The sequence below is a fragment of the Natrix helvetica genome (genome assembly GCF_964273705.1).
Source record: "Natrix helvetica genome assembly, chromosome: 6".
NCBI lineage: Eukaryota > Metazoa > Chordata > Lepidosauria > Squamata > Natricidae > Natrix > Natrix helvetica.
The window spans coordinates 48547252-48566334 of NC_138553.1; the positions used below are offsets into that span (position 1 = coordinate 48547252).

The 19083-nt window shown below is 38.2% G+C and overlaps 1 protein-coding gene across 5 annotated transcripts in view; it reads right to left on the minus strand.

Moving 5' to 3' along the window:
• MSRB3 (methionine sulfoxide reductase B3) overlaps nt 1-19083 on the minus strand; it is a 51374-nt gene that overhangs the window by 7253 nt on the left and 25038 nt on the right. For 3 of the 5 annotated variants that reach the window (XM_081957426.1, XM_081957423.1, XM_081957425.1), the window contains 3 exons: nt 17902-17930; nt 5634-5696; nt 4342-5570 (listed from right to left, as the gene is read on the minus strand). In XM_081957426.1, the coding sequence (XP_081813552.1) occupies nt 5293-5570; nt 5634-5696; nt 17902-17930 (370 nt within the window). In that variant the 3' untranslated portion in view covers nt 4342-5292. Of the gene's footprint in view, nt 1-4341; nt 5571-5633; nt 5697-17901; nt 17931-19083 lie in introns of those variants that run through there. The other 2 variants (XM_081957427.1, XM_081957424.1) reach the window with 1 other exon arrangement.

The window sequence follows — 19083 nt, forward strand, 5'->3', positions numbered from 1 at the left end:
CTGAAGACGAAGACCAAAATGACACATTTGTCAGGTTGTGGACAGCTGCATCATAGATGTCTCCATTCCTGCCAACTCAATGGAAAAGAGACAGGGAAAAGCAATTCTAGATTTCTCAGGAGGAACAGGGTCCCCATTAATTGCTTCTGGATTGATCCTCTTATCTATTGTTAAAACAGACAATAGTGTTTGGAAGAAGAATGGCCTTATCATGTAAACAGGTTGAAAGTTGTTCAATATTGAAAAAAAAAATCTGAAAAGTCTATTATACATAAGTGACTAACAAGCATGAATACATTGAGAAAATTCCCTTCTTATGAGAAAAATTACATTGCAGAAATGCTTCAAATGAGTTTCTTTCCCGTTTTGCTATTAATAATAAATTACACACTGTCTATATCAGTTTTTTCCCATTTGGATTTTGCCCTAAGCCTTTAAAAATTTTACTATCCCATCATATGCTTTGAAGTCAGCTGAAAACTCATAAAAAAAATAGTCTCCTTCCAGTCAATCTTAGCTCTTGGTAACTATATAAATATTTCTAGGTAGCTTTCTGGTCAATAACACAGAGGTGGTTTGCCTTTTTTAATGTATGTTGGTGTGTGCATTTCTATTTCTATTAATTATTACAAATTAATAAATTACAATAGTGTAGAAAGTGTTGCAATAGTCCAACCGTGACATGTTCAAGGGTTGAGAGAGCGCAGAGTATCCCAATTCAGGAAAGGGTACCACTGGCACACAACATGAAGTTGCACAAAAGCGCTCTCAGTCACAACTGCTACCTGCTTATCAATCAGATATCGCAAGTCCAGGAGAACCCCTAAGTTGCACACTGGATCTGTTTGGAGTTGTGCAACCCATTCAGAATTAGAGAAGCTTTCCAGGGTTCAGTCGAAACATGTTGCCCCACATCCAGACTCCAACATCTTCCAGGCACCATAAGAGGGCAGTAAAAAGCATCATTTGGATCACCAGGGGTGGAAATATAGAGTTGAGTATATTATACACATACTGATGATACTTCAACCCATGATGATGAATGATCTCACCCAGCAACTTCATGTAGATGTTAAAAAGGAGAGAAAAGTACCAAGGACCTGCGGTACAACAAAAGAAATGGCTATGGATTTCTATTAGAAGTTCTATTAAAAACAGTTTGCCTGGATTGTTAGTTCTTTGTTTTTTAAATTAAACTTGTTTTAAAATACAGTTATCAGGGACTTTAAAATGGAAGATATATATATATATATGCCTTGCTCAATTAAGTAAAGCTGACAATAGCAGCAAGAACACTCACGAAGAATGAAAATTTATTATCTTCATTTAACAAACTAATATTTATAAAGTTATGAACAATATAGTAGCTTTAATAAGCTTTAATGTTTTAATTAATTAGCTTTAAAAAACAAAATGTTATGCATGTTGCAAGATAATAGGATTATGTTCATTCCAACATATTAACATGCTATTTGAGGAAACTATTGAACCTCCTTCATTCTAGTTAAACTATTGCTTTATCGCCTGTTACTTTAGATCTTCTAAAAAAGTGAGTTAGCTATAGATCTTCAGCATCAAAGGAATTGAATGGCATTGTGTAGAATTATAACCTTAAACTATAATTTGGAAGTGCCATTTAAAAATGTTTCAGATAGTTTTTTGAATTTACTAGCGACCTAGTACCTGTATTTTTCGGAGTAATAAGACGCACCTTTTTTCCTCAAAAAAGAGGCTGAAAATATGGGTGCGTCTTATACATCGAATACAGCATTTTTTGCCTCCTAAACCCCCGCCCCCTTCACCAAAATGGCCGTGCATAGCCTTATGGAGGCTTTCAGAGAGCTCCCAGGGGCTGGGGAAGGCAAAAATGAGCAAAAAAAAGGGCCATTTTTTGCTCAATTCCCCCCCTCCCAGCCCCTAGGAGCACTCTGCAAGCCCCCATAAGGCTATCCATGCCTTTTTTGGGGGGGGAAACCGGGCTGTTTTGTGGAGGTTTGCAGAGTGCAAAAACTTTTTTTTCCTTTTGGAAAGCTGTTTAACTGATTGATGAGAATTACATTGATCAAGTGCTGTGCCAGCAGAAACAAAGTCTTAGGTGCTGCAGATTGTCAGCGATTTCCTTCTCCAGCTCATAGATAAATACACCTGGAAACATCTACCTACCTACCTACCTATTCTCTCTCCCTACCTATCTACTGTATTCCTCTCTCTCCCTCCCTCCACCTACCTACCCTCTCTCTCCCTATCTACTGCATTTCTCTCTCTCCCCCCTTCTATCTACCTACCTACCTACCTATCTACCTACCTACCCTCTCTCTCCCTACCTATCTACTGTATTTATCTCTCTATCTTTCTCTGTTTCTCTCTCTATCCCTCTATCCCTTTATCTACCTTCCTACCTAACTACTCTCTCTCTCCCTATCTACCTACTGTATTTCTCTCTCTTTCTCTCTATCTATCTACTTTTTTTAAAAAATTGCCTCTTCATATCCTTGGTCCTTCTTATACTCCGGTACGTCTTATACTCCGAAAAATATGGTAACTTCAATCTTAAAGCATTTGATCCTGAATACTATTTTTGTTGCTATCTCAAAATATAGTGCAATAAAGTATCTCACATACTGCCCAAGTTACTGCCTTGCTCCAGATGCTGTAAAAGTGTAATTAATGTATAATTAAGATTGTTCATAGTAAAATATTGTCTCTGGAGGCCCTTCTGCAATTATTGAAATCTATGATTATAGAACTTTATCAATAAAATACAGTATCAACTCCATACATGAGACAAATTAAATTTTATCATTCAACTTAAATAAAAGAAAAACTTAATCCTGGAGGAAAGTTCTCATTAACATGGATACAACATTTCTCTCTTTTAAACTACTGTGATTATTCTATGTAGGGACTAGAATATGTTCTAGCCAAAATTAATCATTATTCTTACTAATCCAGTTATTTAAAAATTACAACCATGTAATTTATTGGTTTAATTCAGTGGAAATTCAAACTTCAGGTCTAACAAAAGCTCAGAGAGACAAGCAGTTTCAAAATATGAAGTGTATTAAAATTAATTTCAACATGATTCATTTGAACTTTTTCAAAAGTCATTACCAGGTAAAAATCACTTCCATTATGTAAGCAGAGATGGTATTTGTTACTTCTTTCTGCTTGAATACTGTCAAATGGGTAGCATAACTAGAAATTAACAAAGCTAATTTTTAAGTAACCAAATTAAAAATTAAAGTTAAACCAACCGCGTTCCTTATCTGTCTTTAAATTCTTCGGCACTTCCACGCATGCTTACAGCGTGTACAGCGCCTGTGCGACGCTCCGCTGAGCAGCTGGAGCGTCACGGAGGCTCACAGAGGCATTGCTGGATGGTAAGATGCATGCGCACGCTGCGCATGTTCATGTGGAGGATGCTGGGGCCCGTTGCAACCAGTACGGTTGCAACGGGATCCGGAATCCACCACTGGGCTGCAGGATATGCGTTTAGCTAGTCTAAAGAAAACAAGAATTAGGGAAACATGATAGCAGTATTCTCCTGTTTAACTCTGTGAAAAAAGAAAAAAATCTCTCTGGATTCCAAAATCATTTTAATCCTTCATTAGGATGAATCTACAGATGTAAAATCAGTGAGCTTCATAAGGAAGGTCTATCTTCAATCTTAAAAGGCGGACTATATTTCTACTCCATTTATTCAATATTTGTAAATAGTTTCTTAATCAATTTCTTGAGGTTAAGAGAAATCATCTTTTTGTGTTTTGTTTTCTCTTACTAATCTTTAATCTGACTTTATTTTTAAGGAAAGTATGGATGAACAACCACAGCTCTAAGTTCAGAAATATTTGAGGAGGCCACAGGTTTTTTCACCTTCATCTAAAGGAATGGAAAAAAGTAAAATTTATAAATTAGCTTCTGGTAGGTAATGGCAACCTCTAACATGAAATAAAGGGTTCCAAAAAGAAATCATCATCAGTGTTTATTTCTAACTCTTACTGTGGAATTATTCCTTACAAGTGGAATAATGTATGCAGCAGCATCTGGAAGCTTATTACATTTCTGAAAATTTAAATTATCATAGTATGCCTCCATCTAGTGGCAACAACTTAAATTCTAAACGGAATATAGCAAATGTTCTATCAAAAGGCTAATGTTTCATATCTGTACTTCTGTCTCCATCTGGTGACAAGATCCTTCAAAACTCATGGCTTAAATACTTAAGTCCACCACACACAAAAATGTTAGCAGATAACCTTGAAGTCATTTAGGTTTGCATACTTCAGACATTTTTTTTAAATATCCATTTTATGAATAAATGCATTAGGGTGCAATACTTTTCCATAACAGAAGCATCATTTATCTGCAATGGAATGATTCCCAGAGAATGTATGAAAAATATAACACCAAGCTGTAATCTTTTCATAGATTCTTTAACGTAGCATTGATTAATTCAGGCAACTTAAAGTGAAAGGATTACTTCTGTTTATTATAGCAATTTAAATTACCTTTGTAAGTGTTGTCATAAACAGAAATATTTGAATACTTATGAAACATTCCTGGTTAAGATGATGAAAAGAGCCTGCAACACAATTCCAACGATACTGATATTACCGTAGTCACAGACTACAACTGCAGTGGACTTCATTAATAACATTATATCAAAACTTCCTGCAAATAAACAGGAATTTTTAAAAATTCAATCAATGTCCTGTGGTGATCTAATTTAGACAATTCTTCAGCATAAGGGAGCGTTAAAAAAATTAAACAAGAAATAATGTAATGATGTTAGCTAATTATTCAGTGAACAAATGTTTGTGTTCTAATTGCTGTTTATAATTACTATCTGAAATAATTCTGATTTCTACTTCTCCTTTCATCATTCTTTTTCCTATTAACTCTCCGGTGCTTATTTTTTTTAATTTTTATTTTGTTTATACAATCATATCTTTGCAACACATTTTACATCTTTTACATATCCATTGTGTTTCCTTTATCTATACATGTAAATCTTATATATATATCTATATACATATTTTGTTTCTTATATCTTTTCTATTAATTCCATATATAACATCCTTTAAGTTCTCTTATGCCTCTTATTTCATACTATCTTTATCTACAGTCTATCTTGTATTTCCACCTCTTATTCATTTTACTGTTTTGTATTTGCTTTGTAGTTTCTTGATCTTTCTTCTTCTCTTTATTGCTTTCCTACTTTTTTTCCTCTTTCCTCTTATACCATAAGTCCCATACTGAGTAATACTCGGGTTCCTCTATCTTTTAGCTCTTTCATGAGCCTATCCATTTCAGCGCAATCCAATATTTTTTAATTACGTTTTCTTCCATTGGTATGTGTTTATTTTCCCAATTCTGTGCATATGAGATTCTTGCTGCTGTAATTATGTGTAGAATAAGGTATTTAATTCTTTTCTCATATTTCCCCTTTATTATTCCTAATAAAAATAGTTCCGGTCTTAATTCTATTTGATGTGCCGTGATCTCTTCCAACCAGTCTTTTATTTTTGTCCAGTATTTTTTTGCAGATGTGCAGGTCCACCATATATGATAATACGAGTCCCTTCGGGGAGAGGAGGCGGTCTAGAAATCGAATAAAATAAATAAATAAAATAAATACGTTCCATGTTGTTGACTGCAGGCTGGTGAACATTCCAGGAACATTCTTGCAATTCTCGCTGATGGTAGATGCCATCTGTAGATGATCTTGTATATGTTCTCCCTGTATGCTATTGTCATTGTTAATTTATAGTTTATTTCCAAAAAAAATTCCCATTCTGCCAATTCTATAGTATAAACGAAATTCGTCGCCCACGTTATCATAGTCTCTTTCACTACTACTTCTTCCATCTTGAATCTTAATAAGTAGTGATATATTTTTTTAATCAATTTCTCTTCAGTTCCCTGTAGAATTTTATCTAATTCTTGTGGCTCCTTATAGAATCCGTCTCTTTCTCGATCTTTTTTTGTCTCTCGCCTGTATTTGTAGGTATGACCACCAGTCTATATCTATTCCTTCATTTTTTAGTTCTTGCCTTGTTTTTAACCTCTCCTGATTGTCTAATATACCTTTGTATCTTATTATTTTGTTTATGTCTAGCACGTTTGGATAGATCAGTGCTTCCATAGTGGATAACCAGATTGGAATTTTTTTTTTTAAACAAAATTTTATTGGTTTTTAAAACAAAATATTCAAGGAAAGGGGTAATGGATGAAGTACAAATTCTGACAGTTACATTATGCAGGAAATGGCCCTCCCCCCCATTCTCATAACTTTCATTTACTAATACATTAGTTTGTTATTACTTAGTACTATTTTGTCAGCATATAAACTTTCATCTTAAAAGAGTTTCAATCATTTTATATCACACAGATTTTCAAGTTCATTTTTGTGATCTGAGTTTTCTCAATGTTGCCTCTTCTCCCCCCCTCCCCCCCCCCGGCAGAGCTCCGGCACCTCCCGTGTCCTGTATGTCCGGTATAGTGTCATCAGGTTTATCTAGGAGGACTTAATTTTCTTCCATAAAGGCCTCAGCCTCAGTGGTTGTGTTGATTCTAACTCTCGTGTCCTCCCAGAATATTAGCATACCTTCTGGCAACAGCCATCGAAACCACACCCCTTTCTGGTATAATTTATTCGCTAAGAGCGAATATTTTTTTCTTTTGTCTCTAACTTTCTTTGGGATATGTTTCAGAATGGCTATCTCTCTATCCTTGTATTTTAATGTTTGCCCCCTTTGTGCACTCAGAATCTCATCTCTTGTGTTCTTTCTAAGAAATTTGATGTGTACCTCCCTTGGAACATTGTGTGTTCTAGCATATGTTGAGTTTACTCTATAAACCAGGTCCATGTCCCACCCCATCTGTTGTCTGTCTTTTTTAATAAATTCAGCCAATAAATTTGCCATAATATCCCTCAAATTTTCATCATCAGCCTCAATTACATTTTGAAACCTAAGGAAGAAGGACATTTGTTCAAATTCCGTTTTTATCTGGTGGTTCTCAAGTTCTTGATTTCCTTTCTGCACCCCCTTCACCTCTCTCTTCATCTCAGCAGTCCCCTCCTCCAAAAGTTCCAGTCTCTGTGAGTTTTGGATCACATGGTCTTTATTCTCTCTGAGCTGCTCATTCATTTCTTTCAATTGATTTTTTAATTCCTCCTGCCCCTTTAAGAGTTGTTCAAACATCTGTTGAAAGTCCACCTCAGAGGGCTTAGGCTGGAGCAAAGAAGTTAGTGTCTGTTGTCCGCTGGGGCTGGACGTTGAGGATGTTGGGGCGGAGCCCGCAAATCCCGGCTTCCCCGGTGGTGGTCTTTTGGGTGGCATTGTGGTAATCAAAGCTCAGAGATGAAGATGTCAGTACAGAGAAGAAACAACTGGGGAGGTGGGTAGCCGAGAGAGATCGCGAGGCAGGGAGCCCAGGCAAATAGGGACCTAGGCAATAAAGCAGTAAAGTCCTTTGTTCCAAGTCCAGGATAAAATGTAACACGAAACTTCTCTGAGTGCCACGGAGACAAAGACAAAATGCCAGCAACTTCTGTAGGTGGAGTCAAATTTCAAAGTACATGAAGACAACGGAAGTGTGCCATCTTGCCCTGCCAGCTCCGGGATCCAAAGGCAAAAGTTTTCAAAGTTTTCAAAGTAAAACAGATCATCACCTCATTTCACAATTTCAGTAAAGGAAATCTGCTATTTGCTACGAGGGTGATTCCATTCCAGGGCTCCCCCCCCTCTTCTGGGGGCAGGGAGCAAAACAGTTTCAAGCCGCTTGTCCAAGGGGGGGGGGAAATCCCCCTCCCTCCAATCACACTTCCCAGCCACAAGTTGAAAACCTTTCCAAAGAGCTGACAATCTTTTTATTTTCATTCAGTCATCAAAGGGAACGGGGGGAATCTCCATCTCACCGCACAGCAACTGCATCCTTCGAATATTGGGTTTCATCCGGCTGCCACGGCGCCTCCCCTCTTGCCTCCCGGTGCCTAGGGTGATGCGGGCCCCCCCCCCCAGCCGCCGCCGACACAGGGGATCCCTCGCTACGCCGCCCCCTCGGCAGGAGCCCCTCCAGGGCGTCCTGTGCCCCCCCGATCAAAGGGGAGCCCACCAGGAGTGTGCGGGGCGAGCAAAGCTTGCCCGTCGCGTACTGGAACCGGAACCGGAAGTCCAGATTGGAATTTTATTGTAGTGTTTTCTTTTAATTTTAACCATGTTTAAAGTAGACTGCTCCTGGACTTCCTGTGGTGACATCAGCGTGCTCTCCTGACCTCTAACTCTAACTTCTTCGTTTGGGCTCATTTTGAGTGCTGTGGATCCTGGAAGGACCAACAGATTAAGGGGGGAACTCTGAAGACGCTGGGGTGATAAGGCAAATCCTCGCAGCAGCAGGAGAAACCCACTAAACGGACGAGGAATCATCCTGCCACTTTGTCAGGACCAGAGCAATGGCGACCGCATAAGAAGGAAGCAAAGAGAGAAAGCAGTTGAAATCGAGTTATCTGTTACTATTATTGACAACCCAAAGAAGAGGAGAACAACGCGTAACTGGCAGAGAGGGTGAGCTGGAAAGAAGGAGGCTCTGGGAAGGAGATTTTTCAGATTTTTGCCAAAAAGCTGTGAGAGCAGAATTACTGACCTGGAATTGACGGCGTAAATAACTTGAACTAAATTGGCCAGAGGGAGAACAAAAACCCGGCATGGATAACAGGAGTAGGACATAGTAACTGTTGAGAAGATGTGTAAAGTACAGAAGGATTGTTTAACATTCGGGTTGGTTGTTGACTTGTTGACTTTTTTCTTCTTGCTTTTTTGGAGCGATTAGAGAGCTTCATTACCCACCCACCCACCCTTATTTTCCTTTGTCGCTGGACTTGTTGCATTAACTGATTGACACGAACAGTGATACTGAACAGAGGGTGACACCTAATGGATCAAAAATTTGAATCCTGCAGTCTGAAGAAACCGGTGATATAAGCTGATATATATGCATAGAGAGAAACTTATTACTTATTGCCCTTATAATTGATACAATTGAGAGACATCTATTTGTATAAGATAACTGTGTGATATATAATTCTAGGATATATGATAATTAAGGATCAAAATAGAATGGAATAATACGTAAGAATGTGTAGATATTGAAACGTGATATTAAGGAAGGTTAATTATTGCTAAATACTGAGATATATAATTATTGATAACATTGATAACATTGATATTGCTGATAAAGTAGAAGTAAAGTAGAACTTATATGCAATTGTGGACAAGGATAAATAGGGGGATAAGAATGGCAACTTCAGGAAAGTTAATTTAAAAAAACCACACCTAATATGACTTCGGCAACACCCCCTCCTCAAATCAAAGATCAATTGAGAGCGCATTGGGACTGGAGAAAGGCGGAAAGATGGCAGAAACAACAGGACCAGCACCAACAATGCAAAGTATGCAATTGATGCTCCAAATGATACAAGAGACACTGATGAAAAACCAAGAAGTGACAGCTACAAATCATGAAATGAAAAATGAAATGGAAGAACTGAAAGGAAATATTAAAACCGTGGATGATAAAATTGAAAAGATACAGAATGCCTTAGCAATCAATGAACAGAAAATCTAGAACATTGAAACAAAAATAGAACAAACAGATCAGAAGATGGAAAAAATGGAGCTAGAATATACACAAGTGAATAAAGAACTAGAGTTATCAATAATTCGACTTGAAAATGAAAGAGCTGCATTCTATTTAAGATTCTAAAACATACCGGAAGAGAAGGGGGAAGACCTGGCGTTTGGTCATAGATGGGAGAACTTTCTTTTTCTCCTTGTTCTCAACCAAAATTGGATCCAAGGATTCACCAAAGAGTTTTCCGCCAGTGTATGGTGCACATGTTACGTGAAACTTTGACTTATTATCAACCTGCCAGTTTTTCAGCCACAGGAGATGTTTTGAGGCTACAGAGGCAGACAAAGCTCGAGAAGCAAATTTCACAGAATCAAGAGTGGCATCCACGGAATATTGGGTTGCCACAATGATCTTACTGAGATCCTTCATAGTGCGGGCATCCTCTGGGGAGGTGCGCTCCTGCAATTGTTGCAGCCACAACAAAGTAGTTCCATTGAAAAAGGAGGCAGCGGCTGCTGCCTTAATGGCCCAAGCTGAAGCCTGAAAACCCTTCCTAAGGATGAGTTTCGCTTTCTTATCCTCAGGCTTCAGCTTGTCCACTACATCTCCTGCCACTACCGCTGCTGAGGATGATAGGGCCACGACATGGGTGTCAACCATAGGCACCTAGAGTGCCTGGGAGAAAGCCTGATCCATATTATAAAACCTCCTGTCATTTACCCCAGGATTTGGGAATGTGCCAGGTTGGGCCCACTGACTTTTGACCACCTCCAGGAAAAGAGGTGGAGCTGGAACTTCCTCCTTATCTAGGGATGTCTTGGCGAACATAGTCTGCCTCAAGTCTTTTCGAGCAGGAAGAGTAGAACCTCCGCCCAGCTTAGTTGTAGATTTTGCCTTGCTTAATTATTTAAATAAGGAAGGCTGAAAGAGACCAGCAAAAGTTAGGGTGTCCTGCTTTTCCAAATCCTCATCGTCTGACCTTAGCAGCCCACACAAAGGCTCTTCTCCAGTCACTGACCCCTCACTAGCGAAAGAGGGAGATCCCAGGACATCCCCCTCTCCAGGTGGAAGAGCCGTCTCCAACCTTTTATTTACCATCGGCACCCCTTCTGGGTCTGATTGAGATTTCTTGGGACCTGAATCTCCTCTATTCTGATTTTTCATGCCTGAGCCCTTTAATGGATCTCCCATGACCCCCCTAATGGCCCTAGGGGAGACAGAGGGCGAGGGGGAAACATCCATCCTGAAACGTCCACCCTCTCTGTTCGGAGATGGGGCTAAGAATGAGCCAGAGTGAGAGGCGCTGGAACGAGACCTGTTACCACGCTCCTGTTGATCTTGGAGCAGCCATTCCGCCTGGGCCAAACGTTTTTCCAGAGCACGTTGTCTACGTTATTCGTCCCGCAGTGTGGCCTTAGACTGTCTCTGTGCCACTGTGGTCATTGCGGCCTTGACCCTGGGTCTAGCCCTGGAAGCTGAAACCTCAGAACCCTGAAGTTCAGATGTTTCCTCCTGTCTGGGATCCATTCCTGCAATTTCCCTATCAGGTGTGCTCTACTGCTAACCCTGCGGAAAAATCCACCCAATGGGTGCTCCTTCCTCTATTTGACTCGTGGCCCAACAGATTCTAATGTCCAAAGTCAAGTTCAGCCTACTCTCCTAACTATGAGCCTCGTGGTGTTACAAAATGGCCACTGCTTCTCTTTCAGAGTCCAAAATGGCCACCGCTCAGATAACGTCTGCCCGCTTCGCTAGAAATGGTGGGCACACTAAAATAGGCACTTGAAGGCCACGGCGAAGCATAACCGCACTCAGCCAACTTGCAAGGAGCCCCCTACAAGATCAATGCCGGCGCAAGTCCCTCACTCCTGCGATTTTTTTGGTGGTGGCTGCTGACCCACTGCAATGGAAGGAGAATATCTGTCAGGAAAAGTATTTTTAAAAGAACTGTGGCTTTTCCCGCTGCCCGGGGCTACAGCAACAAGTCTGCAACATTTAACCTGTCAGCCACCCTGTTACCTCTGCAGTGGAGCCTCGATATTCTGTTAAAGTTGTCAGATCCAGCCGATTGCAATCCGGCACCCTGCGAGGCAGCAACGATGCCCGATGCCTCTCTCGCTCACCGCAACACACAATCAAGGTTTTGAAGAAAAATTTAGTATTAAAGATCAAATTAGCCTAATCAATTGTCTATTTTAGTAAAGATTGGAAGAAAAACAGCAACAGTTAAGAAGCTACCAGCCTATTTAGACCATAGACTGAGAGGAACTAGGCAGAAGGAGTAGAGGCGAGGCTGCAACTATTTCTCTCAGTCTATGGACCAATCAGGATTGACGATAGCCGATGGTAGCACCTTCGGCTCTCCATCATTGAGAAACAACCGTATCCCATTACGGTCACATATTGCAATGGCATTAAGTAAAATGTTTTAAGAACATATAAATTTACAAATTATAAAATGGGAAAGGTCTGTTTATGTCACTAAGTCAAATTCTCTGCTGATTGCAAATTAAAGCCTTCAAACTAATGGACATTTTCCTTCATGGGAACTCTTCTAATGAAGTTAAGTTCATAATGTCTTTAGATAATTAGTTCCATCAAAGTGCTCTTATACCCAATCCCTTAGATTATTACTTTTACAAGATTGAAGCACGCTTATGCTGTTGGAAACATTATCGCTTTTCAACTTGCCAAAGAACTAGGGGGGAGGGAAGGATGAGATGGAATACAAGCTCCAGTCTTCAAACAGAAGAGCTGTGAGTGCCAAGGACACATCAGCACTGTCTGCCAAGACCAGAGACTTTTGTTATAACAAAAGAATGGAACTCAATTGGACAATGTGACCTGCACAGATAAGAGGAGGGGGAAATCTATAATGTAATTATGTGGGTTAACGTGGAAATTAATTAGAGATGGTTTTCTCTTATTCAGGGCTGAAATGATGTACTCAATAAAGTTTTGCATTCAACCTTTGGACGATATGTTTTTTGGGTTGGGTTCATCAGTTGGAATATTGACACAGTGTACATAATGTATATGTGCACAATGTAAGAATTGAAAGCATTGCTACTCCACAATTTATTCATTTATGAATTTTATATAGCTGCTCATCTCACATATGTAACTGAGAGTATACAAACTCTCTTAATCTCCCAGAAATCCATTTCTTCCCCCAACCCATCATCCATTTCTCCTCCAAACCATAACTGACATAGCCGTGGGAACGTACATGTATTTATCTGATATATAGATATCATGAAGTAATAAATCAATGAGAAATAAATATCTTTTTTAAATGTAAGTCCCCACAAGCATAATGTATACATTCACTCCTGCCTCTAAGAATTCATAACACTTCTATGTCCAACTGGTGCAGAATGAGAACTCCAGCAAGTACTGGAAGAACCTTATCTTCTTTGCATAATTTAGGAAGCCAAATACAAATTTAGGGATGGACTGAAACACAATAATGTATAACTATCACAAGAATAATGCTCTGCAAATGAGTACAGCATATTTATAATTTTATTGTGCACAAGTCTCAAAACTATTAACAAAAAGTGCAAATCTACAGGCTGCCCATGACTTACAACAGTTTGTTTAGTAACCATTCAAAGTTACAAAAGTACTGGAAAATGTGATTTTTGACCATTTTTCATAGTTACCACCTTTGCAGCATCTCCATGATCATGTGAACAAAATTCAGATGCTGGTAACTGGTTCATATTTATGACTTTTGCTGCAATTCCAGGGTCATGTGATCATCTTTTGCAACCTTCTGACAAGCAAAGTCAATGGCGAAGACAGTTTCACTTAACAACCAGGTTACTAACTTATCAACTGCAGTGATTCACTTAACAATTGTGGCAAGAAGTGTCATACAATGTGACAAAACTCACTTAACAAATGCCTCACTTAACAACAGAAAGTTTGGGGTCAATTGTGGTTGTAAGTCAAGGACTACCTTTATTACCCAAAATACAACAAACTATGATTTGTTTGCAATCAAGCTCCACTAGACTAATGGAATTTACTGCTAAGTAAATATCAATTACATGTCCCAGAGACCCCAGCAAGATCCACTCGAGTCCAGATCTTTATTTGCTTATACCTAATAGACAGAATCTTGATAAATTAAAGCTATAAACTTCTAACCTAACAGATATGCCCTGGTAGATTCTAGGGTGTGACTACTGTCACTCCACCATCCATTTCAGGACTGTGCAGTTTCTTGCACCTCTCTGCAATGTGCTGCCTCTTCCCTGGGAAGCTGTTGCGCTACTACCAACATTCCCCCATCCCACTTCTCCTTCAGCTGCACATTCCATCTCAATAAATGCATATATAATTATGCTGTGAAAAGGATGTAGCTTATTTCTTCAATGAAGTCTCTAGGGCAAAATGTGTTTTATTTTGTACAATGCTAATCCTCGTCCCCTGACAATTTTAAAATAACAGAAAAATGCAGGACATATGAATATAGAAATTCCCTCTTTATTTTAAAAATACATATCCATAATTTTTTGCCTATTTTGTCTAAGGATGCAGATGTCTAAGGATACCAACTTTCACTATCAAGAGGGAAATAAACATATATCTACTCATATTACCCACTTACACCATTATAAAATATTTTATACCAACTTATGTTTAATGACACTTAAGAGATACAATAAGTAATAAAATCAAAGTAAAATAACAAGTGCAAGGTGTGTGGAACATTGTATTCTAAATAAGATTTCATTAGTATAATTCTTCCTAGCCAACAATGATTCATTGTATACTTATAGTAATTCAATTTTCCCCCTGAAGACACTGGACTTTTCCCTGTGTCAGATCTTCATGGAATACTAATTAATTCAACTTTTTACCATGTGATTCATATTATTAAGATGGCACATTTATTATACGAACATCTAAAAACTTTAAGAGCAGAAAATATTTTTTCCACATAAAAATATCAATATGCAACTTCTTTCAGCAAAAGATATATGTCTCTGCTACAAAAGTAAACATCATCACCAGCTATTTGTTATATGTTTGCATAATAACTATTGATGGTTACTTTTACTTCGAAGTCAGATTTTCAGGTTCAATTCAGTTTGAGAAGACTGTATTTTCTTCATTATTTTAGTACTATGTTTCCAGATTTCCTGGTTAAAATTAACAAACTGAAGCCTTCATAAATAACCATGCTAGATTATGCTTTCATTATAAAAAAATAAACCTGTATTGTTGTTAATCACGTTATGTTCATAAAACAGTACTGAGATAAACAGAGGGATACAATCAAGATCACATGAAGTGTTAATACCACTTTATAATGCCTTAGTAAGGCCACACTTGGAATACTGCATTCAGTTTTGGTCGCCACGATGTAGAAAAGATGTGGAGACTGTATAAAGAGTGCAGAGAAGAGCAACAAAGATGATTAGGGGACTGGAGCTAAAACATATGAAGAACGGTTGCAGGAACTGGGTATGTTTAGTTTAATGAAAAGAAGGACTAGGGGAGACATGATAGCAGTGTTCCAATATCTAAGGGGTTGCCACAAAGAAGAGGGAGTCAAACTATTCTCCAAGGCACCTGAGGGTAGAACAAGAAGCAATGGGTGGAAACTAATCAAGGAGAGAAGCAACTTAGAACTGAGGAGAAATTTCCTGACAGTTAGAACAATTAATCAGTGGAACAGCTTGCCTCCAGAAGTTGTGAATGCCCCAACACTGGAAGTCTTTAAGAAGATGTTGGATAGCCATTTGTCTAATGCAGAGTGCATCCTCTTTCAAGATCTTCAGAAGCTAGATGACTACATCAAAAAATGGTGCCTCCAACCAAGCCTAACAAAAATAGAAGTAGCCACATTCCACACAACAATAAGTATGCAAATTACCACCCTTCAGTGTAGTTCTGAAACTGTATTTTACAATGTAATAACTATCCAAAGCACCTGGGGTTAATACTGGACAGATCACTAACCTTCCAACAACACCTGGAAAATATAGCTATAAAATTGCTGGAACAAGTTACTGAACAGATTGATTGGAACATACTGGTGTGCTGATAATAACATCCTATGAACAATAGCCTTGTCTTTGGTTTATTCCACAGCTAAATATCATGCCAGTGTATTGCTTAATGGTACATGTCCAACTCCAACAGTCCAATGCCTATCATTTCTGGCACACTGCATCCCACTTGTGTACATAGGTTCCCAGTACTTAGCAATATTGTACCATCTCACATTAGAGACAACAAGCTCTCATTTGGTTATGTTAAACAACCACACAACCACACAGCCCATCACAAGATTGAAATCCCATAGGCCAGCATGGAAAACAGCTATTCTCTTAACATTTGCCCCTTTAACTCTGAGAATGCCTGGAGAGAGGAATGGTCTAAGGCAGGGGTGTCAAACTGGTGGCCCGCGTACCGGATGCGTTGCACACAGGCCACACCCACCCCCGCTCAGCAAAAGCAAAAAACATTGCAATTCATCAAGTTTGACACCCACAGTTCTAAGGTGCCTTCTTGTGGCCTGATTATTAGTGATTCCTTTACCAAGCCACCTAGTTTTGACCTGCATCTCTCTGTCTGGTTGAAATTGAAAAGAATTAGGTGTGATATTGGAAGAAGTGCCTTTGCCCTGTTTCAGTGGGGATGGAAAGATTCTCCTTGTTGTGATTGTGGTCCTGATATGCAAACTATTAAACATATTGTGCAAGATTGCCCACAACATGAGTTCTGTGGTTCCCTAGAAGATCTGTACGAAGCAATGCCCCAGGCAATTGCCTGGATAGCTGAACTGGACATCCAGTTATGAGGCCACTGCCACACTCCCATAGAGATTCTATATATAATTACATGGACAGTTTATATATGTTTACTTCTTTTCTGTCATTTATCTCCTCATCCGCTAAATAATAATAATTAGCACTGAGATTTCCTTTCTGCAGAGGATTAGTTAAAGGGAAAAGAAAATCACTATTATGGACTAGAATGCTGAAATAGTTATTTACACACACTTCATTCAATAAGAAAATTTTCAGTTAAAATGATATAGAACTCTGATTCTATACCATAAAATAGAACCACAATAATTCATATAAAATTCTAGAGTTCTGATGCCATTCTCACTTTAAGTGCTTTTGGGCAACATATGATAAAGCTTGACTCTATGCTTTGTAAAAACAGAACACATACTGTCTATCTTGCGGTTCATAAAAAATGGGCCAGATGGAAGGAATCCACTCTGCAGCTCTTCTCTTGGAAGCCGAGGTGGCGCAGTGATTAGAGTGCAGCACTGCAGGTTACTTCAGCTGACTGCTACTAGATGCAGTTCGGCAGTTCAAATCTCACCAGCTCAAGGTTCACTCAGCCTTCCATCCTTCTGAGGTGAGTAAAATGAGGACCCAGATTGTTGGGGAAAATATGCTGACTCTAAACCGCTTAGAGAGGGTTATAAAAGCACTATGAAGCGGCATATAAGTCTAAGTGCTACTTCTAGTATCAGCTCTCACAGAAACTCAGAAGACCAAATAGCACTGGTTTGTCTCATGTAGATACCATAGTGTTTTTTTACTATGCAAACAGTAATAGGCACCTTTTGGTATGCCTTGATAGGTATGGCCACTTATAAGACCCTAATTTATGATGACCAAAAACAAGTAAATTTGTTCACCCATATGTAGGTTTGCTACCACCCACTTCTATTTTTTAAAATTATTTTTTAAGAATGCTTTTGTGGGTAATCAGGGGCCACAAGGCAATTTTCTAAATAAAAACGTTATAATCTTCAGTTTAATAACTAGTTAAGTAATAAAGGTGAGATAAAAATCTAATAAATAAATAAATAAACAGCATGCACATTTTGGGATTACAAAAGCAACCAGAACTACCTACATTGCTGTTGCTAAATGATACAGTCATGTGGCACTGTACTTTACAACTGCATCACTTAGCAATGGCAATCCCTGCCCTAATTGTTATAACCTGAAGAGGTGTGTGTGTGTGTTCGCTTTTCTCAGCCTCCTATCACTCAAAAGGTGACAAAGAACTGATTTCCCCAGTCTCATATAATATAAAAGGATAAAATTAAAAAATGACTTGGAACTAACAAAAAAATCAACTCACATTAAATCTATTGCAGCATCCTGAAACTTGGTATTGGTTTAAAATTGGGTACTCCAGATCTAAAGTTAAGTAATTAACTGATAAATTCATCTTTTGAAACATGAAAACAGCATGCTCTACGTAAGATTTTGAACATACCTGAATTTGAGTCAAACTTTGTTTCAGACCTAAAACAAAACAAAATGAAGACATGATTTCTACAGTCTGTAACTATAAAATGTTTTTTAGCTAAAAAAATCCCCTCACAATAAATCTCAAACAACAGCCACAGAATCTTTGTTAATACACTTGACCCAAATGTATCATTTCATTCTAGAAATATTATTGACAAACATTTTCATTTACAAGATTGGTAAAAGCAGCAATAAACACCCAAGTGAAATATTCAATGTCAAAATTACAAATAGCACATTTTAAATATTTCACTTTTAAAACTGTACTATTATACGTGATAAGGATTCCCTTGGAGATCATCATTGGATAGTTATTTTATTTGGTTTCTTTAATCCAGCCCATTTCTGTTACATGTTGTCTCCTACAGTATTTAAGCATTACACATATTAACAAAAATATGTATATTAAATAGTGAGGAAGGGGAAAGATGGAAAACTAGCCTTTCGAAGAATATCATGTTTCAGATATAGATGAATAACAGTCCTAAATTCAAATGCCTTTGAAGCTGTTAGATGAGCTATATGGGAAAATGTAAGTTGGGTAATTACTTTCAAGATGCTCCTGAAGTGCTGCGAAGCAGAACTAACCCAGTGACAAGGCCTATCTGAACAAGATGTAAGAAGCATTGTCTAGATCTAATTCTCAAACCAATTAGTAGGCATGCTCCAGCCAGATTTATATTACAAAATAAAAACTATTGGGGTATGCCTGTATATGGGACAGAAGAGAAGAAAAACAATTATCTTTTTATAGTTAAAGCTTCTAACTATAAAGAGTATGTTACTTTAGAATGAGTATTTTCAAAGGAGATTCTCCCAAAGTCCCCAGGAAAGGGCAGATTATTTCAATCAATATATACATATTTGATGTGATTATATAGAAAAACAAAATAATTATAAAAAGCTAAAATTCTATAAAGAATCATCATTTCAACCTAACCAGAACATGTTATTTTTTTCCATGACATTTCCAGAGAAATATCAGTATGTTCCACAATTCACAAATAGCAAACATTCAACTAGTAACACATTTTAATAATCCTAAATAACAGGAATATAGTAATACAAAATCAATATCCATGTCAACTGAATGTCCTTCTCAGTTGAAGGCCTGGTAGGGTTATGTAAGTGTTATATAGAAATGTAA